Source organism: Thermobia domestica, chromosome 7 (genome assembly GCF_964235325.1).
Source record: "Thermobia domestica chromosome 7, izTheDome1.hap1.1, whole genome shotgun sequence".
NCBI classification, from domain to species: Eukaryota; Metazoa; Arthropoda; class Insecta; order Zygentoma; family Lepismatidae; genus Thermobia; species Thermobia domestica.
The window spans coordinates 178329776-178348789 of NC_137460.1; the positions used below are offsets into that span (position 1 = coordinate 178329776).

General features: G+C 36.8%; 1 protein-coding gene across 1 annotated transcript in view; it reads left to right on the forward strand.

Annotated features, from left to right (window-relative positions):
* Positions 1–248: 248 nt before the first annotated feature.
* LOC145690585 (protein obstructor-E-like) overlaps positions 249–19014 on the forward strand; it is a 34262-nt gene continuing 15496 nt past the window's right edge. Inside the window, exon 1 of the mRNA XM_081765620.1 lies at positions 249–444. Coding sequence (XP_081621746.1) covers positions 399–444 — 46 coding nt within the window. The 5' untranslated portion in view covers positions 249–398. The remainder of the gene's footprint in view (positions 445–19014) is intronic.

Genomic DNA, 19014 nt, shown 5'->3' on the forward strand with positions numbered 1-19014 from the left:
ATATTTCTAGTTACCAATATCCAACACACAGTAAACTAAAATGAATAGAGGAGTACAGTTACCGAAAGGAACATTGCATTCCAGTCTTGAGTGGTCAACGCATTATTGGGAAGACAACATCTTTTGCCGTTTCTTTCGGTTGGTAGAATAAAGGAGAATCCGAACTAAGAATAGATTCCTCCTATGAGCCCAAGAGTCAATGACCCTTGACACAGGTGTGGGAACACCATCTTTATACAACGGGAAACAAAAGAAACGGGTTACCAGGGGATGCTTTCCGTTCATCCTCCTAGTTAGTAAATTGACTGTAGTGCATATAAAAGGATTCTCACTTCAAAGGCTCGTTAAGTTTGCTGCAGGTTTATAAACAAGTAGTTTCGGTAGTGCTGACGGACATAATGCACAGCATCCTTGGGATTGTAGAATTTGCGACGCTGTTATCAGGTAATATCTTAAATTAGTCCATTTATTAGCAAAGAATACAGTAAATGAATTTATATCTGAAATTTTTTTATGTGTAATTACTAGTTAGCAAGCACTAATTTCTGTTTCTCTGAGGTCACATAATAATATTTCAAAATTCAGGACGCAAAAATAAGATGTCAAATTTTAATTGAGGGTTTGTTCATCTAGCGTCAGTTTTTTCAAGTTCTGTGAAGTTTCTGTTTATATTCGCTGTGAAAGTAATCAATGATTTGAAGTTGGTATAAATATTTTTTTCCGTGATCAAATTCTTATAATCGATTATAATTAATTTAATTATTCTAGAAGCAAAAGCTGCAACAAACCACTTTAGTTTACAGCCAAGAATTTAGAGATTCTTAATTCAATAATATAATTTTAAAACTCAAAATTCACTTTTGTTTTATGTTTCAACGCAAGTTAAAGGAATCCATTTTTAAGTTCAACCTACTTCACAGTGCACACAGATTACTTTGAATGGAAAATATTATGTATACTGTGTATATATTTTCCTGTACATTCATATTTTTCATAACAGAAAAGTACATCCAAACTACAGCACATTTCACTTCATGTAAAATATGGTAATTAACTAACTAAAAACAAAAGTTTTACTATGTACAGGTAAAGAGAGGAACGTCTCGTGCGTGTCGCTATGTATGACGAATGTATTAAGTGAAAAAAGTCCGAAACTAGGTGCACGTGAATTATTGTGATGAAAGCTATAGCTAGTGAAATGAAATGAAATGAAATATTTAAGTTTTACGCAGGGGTGCCCACAAAGGGGGCTATGACGCAAACTACGTCATTGAAACATTGGGGGGGGGGTTAAAAATCTATATAAATATGTTTGAGGGGGTGTAAAAATTAATCGAAAAGATTTTTTTTTCATGGAAGACCACCTACAGATAGACAATTGGGAGGGGCGTGCGTCATGGACATAAGGGGGTTGGGCACCACTGTTTTACGTCCCACGTTTAAGCCGGCTAGGCTAAAGAAGATGGTGGTAATGACAAATGAATGAAATGGCGAATAAAGAAAGTGAGATGAGATGGGAGAACCCCACGGACACGGTGTTTGTCCACCACAAAGCTCACTTCGCGCGAGCTGGGATCGAATTAAGAACCCCATGCACCAGAAGTGAACGTTCTGCCACCGAGCCACCGTGGCTTCTTTGTGGCTAGTGTGTGGAATTGGAGGGATGAGAGTGTGGCGAGTTATAGTAGAGTTTGGTGGTGATGCTCGTGCATAAGTTGTACTGAAGTAGGTTTATAAGCAGAGCTTTTGTTAGAAATAGTAACGACCAAGATACAATAAATCACAGCTCTTTGTAGATGGAAGTGCGTTTATGAACACTTCTATCTAGATATATTTAAACAGGGGTGCCCACAAGGGGGGGCTATGACGCAAACTGCGTCATTGAAATATTTGGGGGGGGTTAAAAATCTATATAAATATGTTTGATGGGGGGGGGGGTAAAATTAATCGAAAAGAAGATTTTTTCATGGAAGAACACCTACGCATAGACAATTGGGGGGGGTGCGTCATGGACATAAGGGGGGGTGGGCACCACTGATTTAAATGTCCATATATATCAAATAAACATGGTTTTCTTCTCATATTGCTGACTACTGTATTAAAATTTAATTATTAATTATTAAAATACGCCTTTCTCACGTCCAAACCATAAGTATATGATATTCCATACTTAATTTTAAGAAAAATTGTGTATACTCACGGATTCCTTTGGCGTGGCGCATCGACAGGGAAGAGGGTTCACCGGATTTGGTTTCCCCCTCAAACTGTAATTTTTTTAAAATAATAGTGTCCTAGGGATGCACTCACGGAGAATTCATTAAATCCAATTTTTCGACTTTAGAGCCCCTCAAGCAAAAATTAGTAAGTGCACTGCTATTGTGACAACTTTTTCCTCCGCAAATCTCAGTTGTGTCTTTCTTTCTTTTTTCAAAAAAATAAATATAGGCTAATGTTAAAAACCATGCAGTCAAGAAATCTTTATAAACTATTTTACTGTACACACACATATATACAGTGGCGTATTTACGATTTTGTTTCGGGGGGGAAGCTTTGCCTGAAAATGTGAAAATTCTGCAAGATATTTCGTATACTTTACTATAGTAAGATTTCGGGGGGACCTTAAGCCAGGTATCCCCCTCTAAATACGCCACTGCACATATAGGTTATACTCAGATAAGTTCTCATTTTGTTGGGAGCGAAATACTAAATCCAATTTAAAATTTTAATTGTATTCTTGAACCTGATTTTTTTTTTTTTTTTTTTTTTTTTAATTGAGCTTTGCATTATTATAGAGATTTGAGTCCTTATAGCCTTGGCAACAATTCTTTGTATCACTGAAGAAGGAACTATGCTTACCAACTTTCCCCTGTTATAGGGAGCTCCTGTATTTGGCACAATTTTTAAACTTTCTCCCATCTTCCGATTTGATTTATTCCGGAATCTACAGATAACATCCACCGACTTTAGTGACAAAAATGCAGAAAATCTTCGCTCTTGAATCTTTTTATTTATATTTTTATATAGGCAAAATCTTCCTTTAGAATAATCAAAATACCTTGAGATTTCGATCATTTTACAAAATATGATCATTTTATAACAATTTTGGGTACAAATGCTTTTAAATTTAAGTGTTTTTATTTATTAATAACAGCTATAAGGTCGTGACAATGTTTTCCTTATTTTTACACTGAAACAAAAGATGGCAATTTTAAAAGAGACAAATTAAGCCATTTCTTATTTTTAAAAAAAATCAAGTACTTTGTCGCAAGCAGCATGTGCTGATCTGGTTGCTCCTGTATTTTCTTTTGTGTTCATGAAAGTTTTGCTTTCTGCACGTAGGCATGTTTTATTTTCGCTGGATAGAATTACGTATTAACTTTTTAATCAAGTTTTAATTTTCAGAAACTTTACAAATGGTGTGGGTAATTGTTCAGCGCATTTTAAATGGTTTGTTCCTATGAAACTCATTAAGAAAAGTCTATAAAATAATAATAATAATAATAATAATAATAATAATAATAATAATAATAATAATAATAATAATAATAATAATCCACGTTATTACACTTCAAACTATGCTATGCATAAGTGTCGGGAGTTTTATAACAATGTTTGTCCGTCTGCTGTCAGGTATCACAGGAAAACCGGTGAGATATATCGAGATGTGGCTTTTTGCAATCGATTCAGTGTCCCAAGAATTTAACTCTCTATTCAAACCAGAATTGGTTCAAATTAGTTATATCTGGTTTCGACGTTTCTCGCAATAAAACAAAAACGGTCATAGACAGCGAGAAACGTTTATTGGATACAATTCAGCGTCTTAAGGCAACGTACCATTACTATAGCGAACAATCTACTAAGACCGGAAATGGTTCAAATTTAATATTACTTCCGGTTTCAATAACCTTGGGCTAAAACGGAAAGAGACACCGAGATGTGGTTTTTGCAATTCATTTAGCTTCCAAGGAATAGGTTCCGTCTCCCCTAATTAACCCTCTATTTTTATGTCTATGTCTATTTTATATCTATTTTCTGTCTATTTTTCTCAAACTTTATGGCATGATTGCCTTATGCTCTGAACGCTCAATATAATAAACACAAGCTTCAACAGTTATTATAATACAAAGCAGTGGGTATAAAATGCGAAGCACTGTAGTTGTTGTTTCTCAATTAATTCGATTTGGAAAGTGATTGAATTGGACCTCCTAACCTCCTAGACCTCCAAACAGGTAGATTATACTTCAGATCAACACACGAAACTGAAGTCTTCGTCAATAAATTCTTAAAATTCTGACCGATTTTTTAAGAGTGATACAAAACTGTTCCAGAATTCCATTCTGAATGGATGTTTGTTGCAAAACACTAAGGATAACAAATTAACTTAACATTAGATAAACAATACTAAGTTCCTACATCTAATACTAGATAATCTCGAAATATATCTCTGCAAATCAATAATATACAGTGGATCCAGGTGCTACGAATTTAATTCGTTCTGTAACGCTGTTTGTAAACCAAAATATTTGTAAATTATTTTCTCCCATTGAAATTAATTTAAATACAAATAACCTGTTCTAAACACTAAAACCACGGTACTGCATATATATAGTTTCCGAAAACTTTCACATTCTTGTTTTTTTTTTTTTTTTTTTCAATATATTGTATGTTATGAAAGAATATTCCCATCAAGAATGCTCCACATCAATTAGGATATTTTTGAGACTTTTTTTTATGCAAAAGTAAATTTTATAGGATTTTTTAAAAAATGTAATGGAGAAGCAATTACCCTTTGTAACTCCACATAAGTACGGGATACTGGTAACAAGATACCAGATTTTGGAAGGATTTTTAATTATGAATAAATTGTCTCCTGCTGTGATTACACAGGGATCAATGGAATTAATGTAAACTTGAATGAAATTGCATAAAAAGTAGTCATCGTTTGATGGTCTTCACTACAGCGAAATTAAACTACCGCTCATTTTAGAGTTTTTCTGTAATATCTTCAAAACAAATAAAAAATATTGGAAAAGCAGAAACGTAGTGAACTAGACAATACGATATTGAATGTGATAACTTAACCACAATTCACCTATGTGCTTTTGCTATGCTGCTGTTTACAGAACCCGCAAAATGTACTAAATCTATCTACTGTTGCAATTCGAAAGCAGATAGATGAGTTGTGATAACGGTATCACATGCAAAATCGTATTGTCTAGTTCACTACGTTTCTGCTTTTCGAATATTTTTATTTGTTTTTAAGATATTACAAAAAAAAAAAAAAAAAAAAACTCTAAAATTAGCTGTAGTTTAATTTCGCTGTAGTGGAGACCCTTAAGTGTTGTACTCGAATTTAGTGCCAGCCAGGGCCGGATTTAGGGGGTGTAAAGGTGCACGTGTACTCCCCTTCGTTGTAAATATACACTACCTAAAGTGAGAAGCTAGCATTGAGTTTTGCAAAATCAATCAAAATCTGCAAAATCAATCAATAGTCGATTTTCTGAAGATGAAAGGCAAAGAATTCTTCGCGAGCAGAAACTTCGCATTTCCATAAATCTCCCTCATTCACATCACAGATGCCTAAAGGCATTTAAAAAACTCGAATTTAATTCAAATGTACCAGTAGTTATTGGTGCATCCCCCTCAGAGAATCCAGGATCCGGCCCTGGTGCTCTATTGGTGATCTATGTGCTTCAATAGTTTTCTTCTTTGTTCTTCTTATTCATCACCATCATTATCTTGTTCTTTTTCTTCTTCTTATTATTATTATATTAATCTTTGAGATTACGATTAAGATTAGGAATTAGATTACTGAGCTTTCGGCATCTGTGGCTATGTTAGCCGTCACGTATGAGGGATAACGTCCCTGGGCGGACCCTGGAAATTAGGGAGGGAAAAACGAACGAGGAAGGAAGGAAGTTTTCTGGGACCTTATGTTAGATACCATCTCAACATTTTCCTGGTGAGAAAAGGAAAACCCTGGAAAACTTCATTCAAGGTGACTTATCTCAAAAACTTTTACACTTTCCCGGGGATTGAATCCGTACGTGAACCTACTGTAATTTTGTCTCGGAGGACATTAAAAATATGGTGTACGCTACCCCTGTCAACGATGTCAACGACTTGGAACAGCATATACGTAACGCCTGTGCAAGTAATCGCCATGACCCAGGTATCTTCGAACGGATTCACCATGGCCATAGCGGACACTTTGTACATGTTCTGTGAAGTGTCCGAGGAACGTACGTTTGTATCTCTCTGCACGTCGATGTTCCCATGCTTTTGGCCCTCGCAAAGTCTGCCTATCTGTCCAATATGCTATTACCTGACCAGGATAGCAGTGCGGTTTTGGAAGGATGGCGCTGCTGTTGTGTTTACATCAGTTTCTTGGCAAGCGCGGTGGGACAGGGAAGCGGAGAGTTTCACTTTGCAGTGTATCCAACGGTTTTTAAAATTTGCAGTTTGGATGTTATGCATAGCCTAATCTCTTTTCGCTTAATAAAGAACGTCGTAAGTTATGTGGTTGTAGTGAACTATTCCTGCAGTAATGCAGATGTTTTGTGGATAGTGATATATGAATGGAAATTACCAATTTAAGAACAACATAGCACAATTGATAATTCAGTGAGCTTCTATCGTGTATTAGGCAGATTGTATAAAAATTGATTACGTTTTATTCGATGTCATTACAAAACAGGAGCAGCCTGTAAAATGCTGCTCGCTAATTTGTTCGCAAGTTAATATGGAGGGTGTATTTTTGTTGTAGTTTTTTTTTTTTTTTTTTTTTTTTTTTGCTTGTTACTTAAAATGTTCTGCAAATAACTTCAATAACTTTTGAAACTGTTTGTCTTAACTTGAGCCAGGGGCGGATGCAGGCTGAATGTTTGGGGGTCGTTCGTTCGAAGTCAAATGAAAGTGAGAGTGTATAGCAAAAAAAAAAAAAAAGCAAAACAACTTTAGAAAAGGAGAAGTAGCTATTGTCTACAATTTCTAGAACAGAAATGGCCACCTGCGATTTCGAAGGTGGACATTTTATTGAGCAAGAACGCCAATGTAAGTAATTTCTTGCAATTTATTGCTTTATTTGACTTCTGCAACGTAAAAAAAAGCAAGGCTTACCTATTTTAGGTTTTATTTTTAAAATAAAAATATCCTATTCTGGCGGATAATCGCCCCGCCCTCTGAATCTGCCCCTGACTTGAGCATATGCGTGAAGTGATTTGTTACGAACAGGACAAAAAGAACTCTGATAGATTGATTTCAAGTAATCCGGTTAGAACACTGCTGCTTGCATTTTAGTTCCAAAACCGGCCGCCCGCACTCGTTGGCTGGTCAGGTAATATATGTTACTAGGACCTTGTTTGTTTATCTGCGTGTCAGGAATCACCTCCCAATGTTTACTCGTATTACATTGAGTTACACTCTGAATATAATACTTGTATATGCATATACACACTTTTCTTTGTGATAAAAATTATCTTTTATATACATTGATGCATTATGAGTATTATGCTTTTTGTTTCATAAACCAAGGCCCATGGTCGCTCACAGCAGAGGGCAAGGGGAGGCAGATGCCACTCTCTCTCGTTTTTGGAGGGTGTTCAGTTCTTGGAAATTTATGACAAAACATACTGATTTGTTTACACACTATAATCTATATATCTATATAAATAAAAAAGAAAGTATCTATGTTTATGACTTAATAGCTCTTGAACCACCGGACAGATTTCAATCAAATTTTCTACATAGATGAGGTTTGGGTTTGGGATGGTTTTAATCATTTCACTTTGACGGTGCAACTTGGGGGAGGGGGAGATATATAAGAATGATCGAAAATGATTGATATCAGAAAGCGCTTCAGTAATAGTAAGAAGTGACTGGACAAACGGAATTAGAGGGGGCGGGGTAAAAAGTTCTCGGCCTGATCCAGAGATGGCACTCCAATCAGCAAAATTGTATTGTTCTTGCCTGGGGGCATTTTCGCCGATCCCAAGAGGTTCGTCCAGTACATGGCTGAAGTAGCACTCTTATTGGTCAGTACGGATGATGTCACAAAGATTCAAGTTCAACCTGCTACTATGCATATTGCTTTCGTTTCTCTGTTTTGTGTGTGTGCGTGCTTAAAAACAGAGAGAGGAGATTATTAATATTATTAATTGTGAAATACATTGCACTATAATTCTTGATTTATGTTCGCTTCTTACGCGGTACAAATAAATTACCCTTAAATAAGTCTTCGTCCAAATAAAAGTGTTATAAAACGCACTTCACATGAATGTTATTATTGTCTATAGTTTAACATTTTTATTAAATCACAGAGACAATATTAGCTGATGGTGCTCACAATGAATACACTGGCTTTTGCAGAAATCGTACAATTTGGTATGAAACACCTTCTTTTGATTTCAAATTTACGTACAGAACTTGGGTTTCACTCAATTGATGATGTAAAATCAAAAACGTCTTGGCCTTGTTATCATACTTTTACCATGTACAAAAATGTTTCTTCTCATGTGGTTCGGATTCCACGTTAATCAGTAGGTCCACGTCTCATATAGCCTCGCTGCTGAAAGGGACGCTAAACTAATATCAACTCAACTTAACTCAACAAAAATGTTTCTCAGATTAACTTTACATTACAAGCTCCAGTTCGTCTTTATTTCCATTCAAAAGTAGGTCTCGTTTAGAAGTATTTTTCGGCAAATAACGTTGTAGTGTCATTATTGATAAGCCTTGCTCGGTTTAATTGCACGAGAAATGCCCACCAAGCTCAACTACATGGCCATTATTAGCTAGCATTCTTTATGAACCATATAAGGATACCAACTGGAATATACAATATGAATTGCATTATATTTCGTTGGAATTTAGCATCCCTTTCAACACCAAGGTTATAATGAGACATGGACCTACTGCTTCACGCTGAATCTGAACAACATGGGATTACGCCGGGAATCGAATCCGGATCTCCTGGACTAAAGACGCGTGTTAATGATATAGCCACTATATAGTTCCAGACAATGTAAAGTTAACCCTGCTTTTCTTTAGAATGAATATACCAGAGTCAACTTTATATCGCCTTTAAACCAGTGGTTCCCAAGGACCAGCCTTCTGAAGAGGACTTGAAGAACAAGCGAGGGATCACAAGCTGACTACAGAAATAAACTATAAAATTGTCAAAAAAGAAAGAAAGAAAGAAAGAAAGAAAACAGATATTACGTGTTTGACAATTTGTCTTTCTTATACTCGCATTCGAGACTTTTAAGTAATAAAACATTTAATAAATACAAACAGATAAAACAAGGCGAGTGGTTTGAGGTTTGGAGACCTGTTCAGCAGTGAAGCTATATGAGACTTGAAGCTACAGTTTAACGAAAATCCTAACTACATAAGTTCTCGCCGGAAAACACTCAGGTCTCCCACACTGAAGACGTATAGCGTTGTTGTTTATAAGTTTGTAAGACTATACTTAGATGGTTCAGTGTATAGACAAGCTAGTTCCTAAGATATTCTCTTTCGTTTCTAAATTACTATATATAGTTTCATAATGGGTAGGTGGATAGCGTACACACCTTTGGCGCAGAGGCCCGTGTTAGACTCCCCGCAGAAGCTCATGAGGCTCCTGCTGAAATGAACGCTAAATTCAATTTGAAAATCAGATCTAAATTACTAAATTACTACATCTTTCCTGTAAATTGCCAGTTTTTGGAATGTGATTTGAAAATTTTGCAGTAAATACAACATACAATTGTCTGCAGTGTTTTTTTAAAGCTAGTGTTTTCAGATCTGGTATCCTTGCTCTTAACTTCACTCCATGTGCTATTCAGGTGACTGTTTTCTTACGTCTTCTACATTTCACGTAGCAGAATGAAAATCCACTGATGGAATAGGCCCATTTAAACATTACGAGTTTCGTATAGAGATAATTTAAAAAAACTAACTCCTGCAGTTCGTATGTGCATTGGAAAAAATGAAATGAAATCTTTAAGTTTTACGTCCCACGGCTATGCCGGTTAGGCTAAAGGAGACGGTGATAATGAGAGATGAGTGAAATGGTGGAATGAAGAAAGTGGGAGGAAACGGGAGAACCCCGAGAAAACCCACGAGCACGGGTATGTGCATTGGACGTGGAGACATATTTTGTAACAGATGTCATTGTCGTGTCTTTATTGATAATGGTTTCTTGATGCAATTATATCATCAAATGCGTAAAATACAGGTCAATCTGTGCTAACTGGTCCGTACAAGCTAGTTTTGCATCAAATCCGCACAAGGGCAGGGCGGAACAGGAAGCACAAGTGCGAGGTTATAAAGTGTAAGTGATAATGTTTAAAGTAGTGGTTCCCAATCGTTTGCCTGGCGCCTCCTTCTTAAACCATGTATACTTAACGCTAACCTCTCTATCACACATTGGTCATATGTGATTTTTTGTCTGATTTCAAATTCAGCATTGAAATCTCAAGTCTTCAATAATAATAATAATAATAATAATAATAATAATAATAATAATAATAATAATAACGATAATACAATCATAACCATATTTTCATCTTCAGTTCTCTCGTAGCTATATGATTAGCATAGACGTCTTTAACGTCACATATAGCTTTCCTGCTAAACGAGTCTCCAAACCTCAAACCACTCGCCTTGTTTTCATCTGTTTATATTTGTTAAATGTTTTATTACTTAAAAGTCTCGAATGGGAATATAAGAAAGACAAATTATCAAACACGTATTTTTTTTTTTTTTTTTTTTTTTGACAATTTTATAGTTTACTTCTATAGTCAGCTTGTGATCCCTCGCTTGTTCTTCAAGTCCTCTTCAGAAGAGAACCAATGGTTTAAAGTTTAAGGCGATGTAAAGTTGACTCTGGTATATTCATTCTAAAGAAAAGCAGGGTTAACTTTACATTGTCTGGAACTATATCATTAACACGCGTCTTTAGTCCAGATCCGGATTCGATTCCCGGCGTAATCATGTTGTTCAGATTCAGCGTGAAGCAGTAGGTCCATGTCTCATTATAACCTTGGTGTTGAAAGGGATGCTAAATTCCAACGAAATATAATGCAATTCATATTGTATATTCCAGTTGGTATCCTTATATGGTTCATAAAGAATGCTAGCTAATAATGGCCATGTAGTTGAGCTTGGTGGGCATTTCTCGTGCAATTGAACAGAGCAAGGCTTATCAATAACGACACTACAACGTTATTTGCCGAAAAATACTCCTAAACCAGACCTACTTTTGAATGGAAATAAAGACGAACTGGAGCGTGTAATGTAAAGTTAATCTGAGAAACATTTTTGTACATGGTAAAAGTATGATAACAAGACCAAGACGTTTTTGATTTTACATCATCAATTGAGTGGAACCCAAGTTCTGTACGTAAATTTGAAATCAAAAGAGGTGTTGCATAACAAAGTGTATGATTTCTGCAAAAGCCAGTGTATTCATTGTGAGCACCATCAGCTAATATTGTCTCTGTGATTTAATAAAAATGTTAAAATTGTAGTCAATAATAACATTCATGTGAAGTGCGTTTTTTAACACTTTTAATTGGACGAAGACTTATTTAAGGATAATTTATTTGTACCGCGTAAGAAGTGAACATAAATCAAGAATTATAGTGCAATGTATTTCACAATTAATAATACTAATAATCTCCTCTCTCTGTTTTTAAGAACACACACACACAAAACAGAGAAACGAAAGCAATACGCATAGTAGCAGGTTGAACTTGAATCTTTGTGACGTCATCCGTACTGACCAATAAGAATGCTACTTCAGCCATGTATTGGACGAACCTCTTGGGATCGGCGAAAATGCTGCCTGGGGGCGCTTTTCAGTTGTTCGTATAACAAGTGTCAACTTGGCACTTCCTTTAAAGTAGCTAAATTAATCTTATCACATACATTCTGTCATAGGAGTTGAGTTGAATTGATTTCTAGTTTAGCGTCCCTTTCAGCAGCAAGGCTATATGAGACGTGGATCTGCTGATTAACGTTGGACTCTCAACAAACCAGGGAAAATTTGATAAGAAAAGGGAAAATTTTTTGTCAGTCGAGGGAAATTTTCTTAAGAAAAGCTACGAACAATGCTCTCAAGTAGTTTGTGTGCAGGCATTGGTGCAGTTAGACGTCTTGCGTATTAGTTGTGAAAATGGATAAACTTGAATATCGCGTGGTAATCAAATCTTTCGTTATGGATGGATTAACCATTATGGAAATTCATGCGAAGTTCATAAAAGTTTACGGTGATACTGCTCCTTCCATGTCAACCATTAAAAAGTGGGCAGCCAAATTTAAACGTGGTCACACATCCCTCGAAGATGACCCACATTAAGGAAGGCCGAAAACCGCAACTACAACGGAACAATCGAAAAAATGCATGATACCGTGTTGGACGACAGGCGAGTGGAGATGAGTGAGATAGCTGAGAGTGTGGGGATATTGAATGAACGTGTGCGAAACATCTTACACAAAGAACTAGGGATGCAAAGAGAGTTGGCGTGGGTCACCATGACCCACTGACCCATCACCCACCGTGATCCACTCTGACCCACCATGACCCACCACCCACTGTGACCCACCATGAACCACCAACTACCGTGACTCACCATGAACCACTCTCATCCACTGGCATTTTCGCCGATCCCAAGAGGTTCATCCAATACATAGCTGAAGTAGCACTCTTATTGGCCACGTACATCACAAAGTTTCAAGTTCAACCTGCTACTATGCTTGTTGCTTTCGTTTCTGTGTGCGCATGTTTAGAAAGAGAGAATGGAGATTATCAATATTATTACTTGTGAAATACAATGCATTATATTTCTTAATTTATGTTTCCTATTTACGCGGTACAAATATATTATCCTTAAATAAGTCCTCGTCCAAATACAAGTTTAAAAAAAACGCATGAATGTAATTTATGTTACTGTCTACAAATTTAATATTATTTTAGATCACATATTAGCTGATGGTGATCACAATGAATACACTGACCTTTGCAGAAATAGTGCATTTTGGAACACAACACATTTCGATTTCAAATTTACATACAGAAATTGGGCTCCATTTAATTGATGATGCAAAATTAAAAACGGCTTGGTATTGTTATATTTACCATAAAAAATGTTTCTCAAATTAACTTTACATTACACGCTCCAGTTCGTCTTCATTTGCATCCAAAAGTAGGTCTGGTTTAGAAATATTTCGAGGCAAATACTTCTGTCGTTATAGATAAGCCGTGCTCGGTTCCAATTGCACGAGAAATGCCCACCAACTTGAGCTAGATGGCCATTATTACTTAGTATGTTCATGAACAACATAAGAATACCAACTAGAGCATACAATGTAAATTGCATTACATTTCGTTGGGGATTAGCGTCCCTTACAACACTATTTTATAATCTAACATGGATGTACTGTTTCACGTGGAATCCGAACCACATGAGATTACGCAAGAAATCGAATCCGGATCTCACGGACCGAAGACGCGTATGTTAATGATATAGCCACGAGATAGTTCCAGACAATGTACAGTTAACTCTATTTTTCTTTAGAATCAATATACTAGGGTCAACTTTACATCGCCTTAAACTTTAAACCAGTAGTTCCCAAGGGCTTGGCTCCTGAAAGGACTTGAAGAAGAAGCGAGGGTACCACAAGCTAACAACAGATATAAACTATGAAATTATCAATAAACTTAATAGGTGTTACGTGTTTGATATTTTGTCCTTCTTAGACTCCCATTCGAGATTTTTAAGTAATTAAACACTTAATATATATAAACAGATGAAAGCTGTTTGCACATAGCTAGTTCCTTACAGATGCTCTTCGTTTCTACACATAGCTTCCTCATGAGTATGTGAATAGCATACGCACAATTGACACAGGAAGGCCGGGTTCGATTCCCGGCAGAAGCTCATGGAGTTGAGTGTAATGCTAAGCTGTAGCTCCACGTCTCATATAGGCTCCTGCTGAAAGGGACACTAAATTCAAATCGAATCTAAATTACTACATCTTTCCTGTAACTTTCTAGCTTTTGGCACCCGATTTCAAAACCTGCAGTAAATGCAACATTGATTTCAGATCTATTATCCTTGCTCTTAACCCAACTTCCTGTGCTATTCAGGTATCTACGCTTCCCAGTGGATTGGGAAAGAAATCATTTCTTGAAAGCATTCATAGCAAAATGAGAATCCGCTGATGGAATAAGCCTATTTACACATTATGAGTTTCGTGTAAAAATATCTTTTTTAAAAAAATAAATAAATAAGCATTTCTCGATGCAATTTTGTCATCAAATGCGTAAAATACACTCCAATTTGTGGTGAGTAGTCTGTACAAGCTAGTTTTGCATCAAATCCGCACCAGGGAAGGGTGGAGCAAGAAGCATAATCGGGAGGTTATAAAATTTAAGTGATAATGTTTAAAGCAGTGGTTCCCAACTGTGTTTACCTGGCGCCTTATTCTTAAACCCTGTATACTTCTCGCTGACCTTCCTCCCGCTCATTGACCATATGTGTTTTTCTGTCTGATCCATCTATGATTTAGATTCAGCATTGAAATCTCAAATCCTCAATAATAATAATAATAATAATAATAATAATAATAATAATAATAATAATAATAATAATAATAATAATAATAATAATAATAATAATAATAATAATAATAATACAATTGGCTATGTGATTAGTATAGACGTCTTAGGCACTGGAGACCTGACTGTGATTCCCGGTGAGAACTTACGAAGTTAGGATTTCACGTTACGTTGTAGCTTCACGTTTCACATAGCTTTCGTGCAGAATAAGACTCCAAACCTCAAACCACTCACCATGTTTTCATCTGTTTATGTTTATTAAGTGTTTAATTACTTAAAAGACTCGAACGGGAGTCTAAGAAAGACAAAATATCAAACACGTAACACCTATTAAGTTTATTGATAATGTTATACTTTATTTCTGTTGTTAGCTTGTGGTACCCTCGTTTCTTCTTCAAGTCCCCTGCAGAAGGCGAGCCCTTGGGAACTACTGGTTTAATGTTTAAGGCGATGTAAAGTTGACCTTAGTATATTCATTCTAAAGAAAAATAGGATTAACTTTACATTGTCTGGAACTATATCGTTAACATACGCATCTTCGGTCCGTGAGATCCGGATTCGATTTCCGGCGTAATCTCATGTGGTTCAGATTCCATGTGAAACAGTACATCCATGTTTGATTATAAAATTGGTGTTGAAAGGGACGCTAAACTCCAACGAAATGTAATAATATAAGGATAAATAGTATAAATAATATAATTCCTTGTTGAATTATTGATACTCTTCAGCGGAAAATGGGATGAAATTTGAAAGTCCCAAATCAAGGTAAGTAGACCAACGTAAAGAGGAAAAAAGTGTAAAATTTTCCATATAATTATGCATACAATCCAAACTTAAAATTTCCGTGTAATTAAGCTTACAGTACAAATTTTATGTCTATTTTTCTCACAACTTTAGGAGTTGATTGCCCTGTGCTATAAGCGTTCCATATAATAAACATAAGCTTCAGCAATTATTATAGTAGAAAGCAATGGATATATGAAGTGAGGCACTGTATTTTTTGTTTCTGAATATTTTCTTAACTAATATCGATCGTTTTTGATCATTTTTACAAACCAACTCACTACCAATTTTTCATATATAGAAAGTGCCCGTCCCCCATAAAGAAGAATTTTAAAAAAATGCTAGGACCAGTGGCGGCGATTGGACGTTAAAAGTTGGGGGAGGCAAGACATGCTCTGAATATTTATATATCAGTGTTACTTTCCCTGGTTGTTTCTAACACTGCTTGGTGAAAGGTTGTATAACTAATAGGATACTATCTTTTTCAGTTAAAATACCGTATATCGTATTTCATATTTTAAGTAAATTGACAAGTAGGTACTAACCCTCTGTACTCTTAAACGAAGGTGTAAGAAAAGATTTGATTTCTTGCTCATGAACATCTTAAAATTCTGTCTGGAAAATTGTGATCAGATTATTTAATAACAAATTTGCAAAACACATAAATAGGAAGAATAATATTAATCATAGTAATGAATAATGTTTTATTTTTTGCAAAAGTTATATTGAAACTGGTGATTAATGAACAACTTATATTTTTAACTAGCTGAAATACCCATTCTTCGCATGTGTCAGATAAAATATCTATGTAAACAAACTGAACAACAAAAGAAAAAAAATTAGTCAGTCATTTTCTACTACCTTTACAGGTCACGGTAAACTCTCCCCCGGAGACCCCCCTGGATGGAATTTTGAAAAAAATGCTTCGTCCTGGTCTGGGGCTACGACCAAGGTACCCTTGACCAAAATTTGGTAACTTTCGGTGCACTCGTCTGGTCCCCAGGCAGCACACAGACAGATTCCCACATGCTATTAAATATATGAAAATGAAAGACAGTAAGCATATCTACGACATTGAAAGAAATACGCAATTGCAATATTAATTGCTTTGAATTCCAATTAAAACGCAATTCCTGTAGCTTTTTTAACTCCACGGGAAAACAAATAACCAATACGTACTCACGCAACAGCTCAGGCAAAATATTATATGGCACCATTTTTTTCTATGAACCAGTAATACATACAAAACTTTACATTTCCAAATTAAATTATATACATTAAGGGTTATTTCAAAAAAGTGAGAGGGCAACTGCCCCCCTTTGCCCCCCTAATCGCCGCCCATGGCTAGGACACATTCTGTTTAGTTTCAATAAAGAGTTAATACACTGAATTTCAGCTCCGTAAGTTTAACGTCTTGCGAGATACTCAATTTTTTTCGCAAAAATACGGATCCTTACTACCTCCATAGGATATGTGTTATAATGAAAGCGATATAACATCCCAGTTTGGTTTAAGGCCTGACTATATACCAAAAGTCATTTCATTTGACTTTGCAATTTGGCCGTGATGATCAGTCACATACCGTTACATTCAATTTTTTATATTACAATATAAATTTTTTCAATAATTTATATATTATAATGATTCAAAAATGTATTCTTCCAGTAGTTAGCTCCCCTAAAAACTCACAGGTCTCGAAAGCCAAGTAGTAATATAAGTCCTATTGTTATTATTACAATTACAAATATCAATATCCAAAAGTGCCTGAAGTTCTTTTTTCACTTAGATATAGTCTACTCATCTCAGGTAAGTAGACAGAAACAGATGGAAAAGGAAGGAATATGAAGGTCTTGAAAATAAAACGCAGACAAATTTACCAGTCTTCAGAAGATACTGTCTACAATGCAGTGAGCAGAGTGAGTCGGTAGGTCAGACTGAGTCGGTGGGTCGCAGTGGGTCATGGTGAGTGGTGGGTCGCAGTGGGTCATGGTGAGTGGTGGGTCGCAGTGGGTTACGGTGGGTGGTGGGTCACAGTGGGTCACATGCTGACCCACGACCCACTGACCCACTCCATCTCTGGATGCAAAATCTCTGCGCAAGATGGGTGCCGCACTTGCTCACTGCTGACCAAAAGCAAATGCGAAAACGATTTTTGCAGCAATCTTTGAGCCGATTCAAAAGGGATCCGAACGATTTTGTGCGGTGATTTCTGACAATGGATAAGACATGGACTCACCACTATACGCCAGAAATAAAACCAAGCAGTGGGTGGAAGCCGGTGGTGCAGCGCTGAAGAAAGTGAGGACGATCGTATCGGCTGGAAAGGTCATTGCCAGTGTGTTTTGGGATGCAAAAGGGTTTCTGTTAATTGATTACCTTGCAAAAGGGAGAACAATTACAGGCGAATATTACTCCAATCTTCGTGACGACCAGCTGGATGCCAAAATTCGCGAGAAGAGGATTTGTTTGAAGAAGAAGAAAACCATCTTTCACCAGGACAACACACCTGTACACAAGGTTTGATGATGGAAAAACTGTAGGATTTGGGGTACGATTTGCACGGCCATCTCGCATATTCTCCTAATTTGGCACCATTGGACTTCTATCTGTTCCCAAACTTGAAGAAATTTCTTTCTGGCAAGCGCTTCACACCGAATGAAGAAGTTCAGAGGGTCGTGGATGACTATTTTCCCAACCTTCCAGACTCTCACTTCCGGGAAGGAATACTGACGTTGGGAAAACGCTGGACGAAGTGTATTGAAGTTAAGGAAGATCATGTCGAAAAATAAATTTATTTTTGAACTGAAATTCGCAGTCTTTCATTGTCAGGCCGAAAACTTTTCACCCCGCCCTCGTATATTATTATTTTTTCTTATTTTAATCCAGTGAAGCAGAAAATTGACGCGAGTACTTAATATATTTTTATTAAATAATTAATAAATAATGAACTAATATTAACTAAACTATAGTTAATAAATAATAAACTAGATATTTACATACAGATGGTGATCAGAAAAATGGAAACACCTGTAGTTGGCAACACGTCAGATGTATGGGTTGGCAGTGGTGTCGTGGCGCCCGCAGCGCCGCACCGCTGGTGGTGGTGTGTTAGGTCGGTCTCCATACTACGTCAGGCGCAGTGGAACAGCAGTGTCCAGTGGCTACAGCAGACGGAGGTAGTGTAAAATGGGAGACCTCTCAGATTTTCAAAGAGGGCAAATTGTTGGTGCGCGGTTATGTGGAGTGAGTGTGACGGCAGTGGCTACTGTGGTAAGTGTGTCGCGTGGGACAGTGTCGAAGGTGGTGACGGCCTACACAACACACGGGAAAACCACATCGGGGAAGCGGAACAGTGGGCGGAAGAAAATCATGAGCGACAGGTCACGCCGGGTATTAAAGCAGATTGTCACGCAGAACCGTCGTGCCACTGCGGAGCAAGTGACGGAGGAACTCAATCAGCACCTCCCCCACCCTGTTTCGACAATCACAGTCCGCCGCGAATTACATGACATAAACTTACGGGGTCGTGTTGCACGGTCCAAACCGCTCATCAGGGACCATAACGCTTTCGCACGCCGCAAATGGTGCCGCGACCATGCAACTTGGACCGTTGAGGACTGGAAACG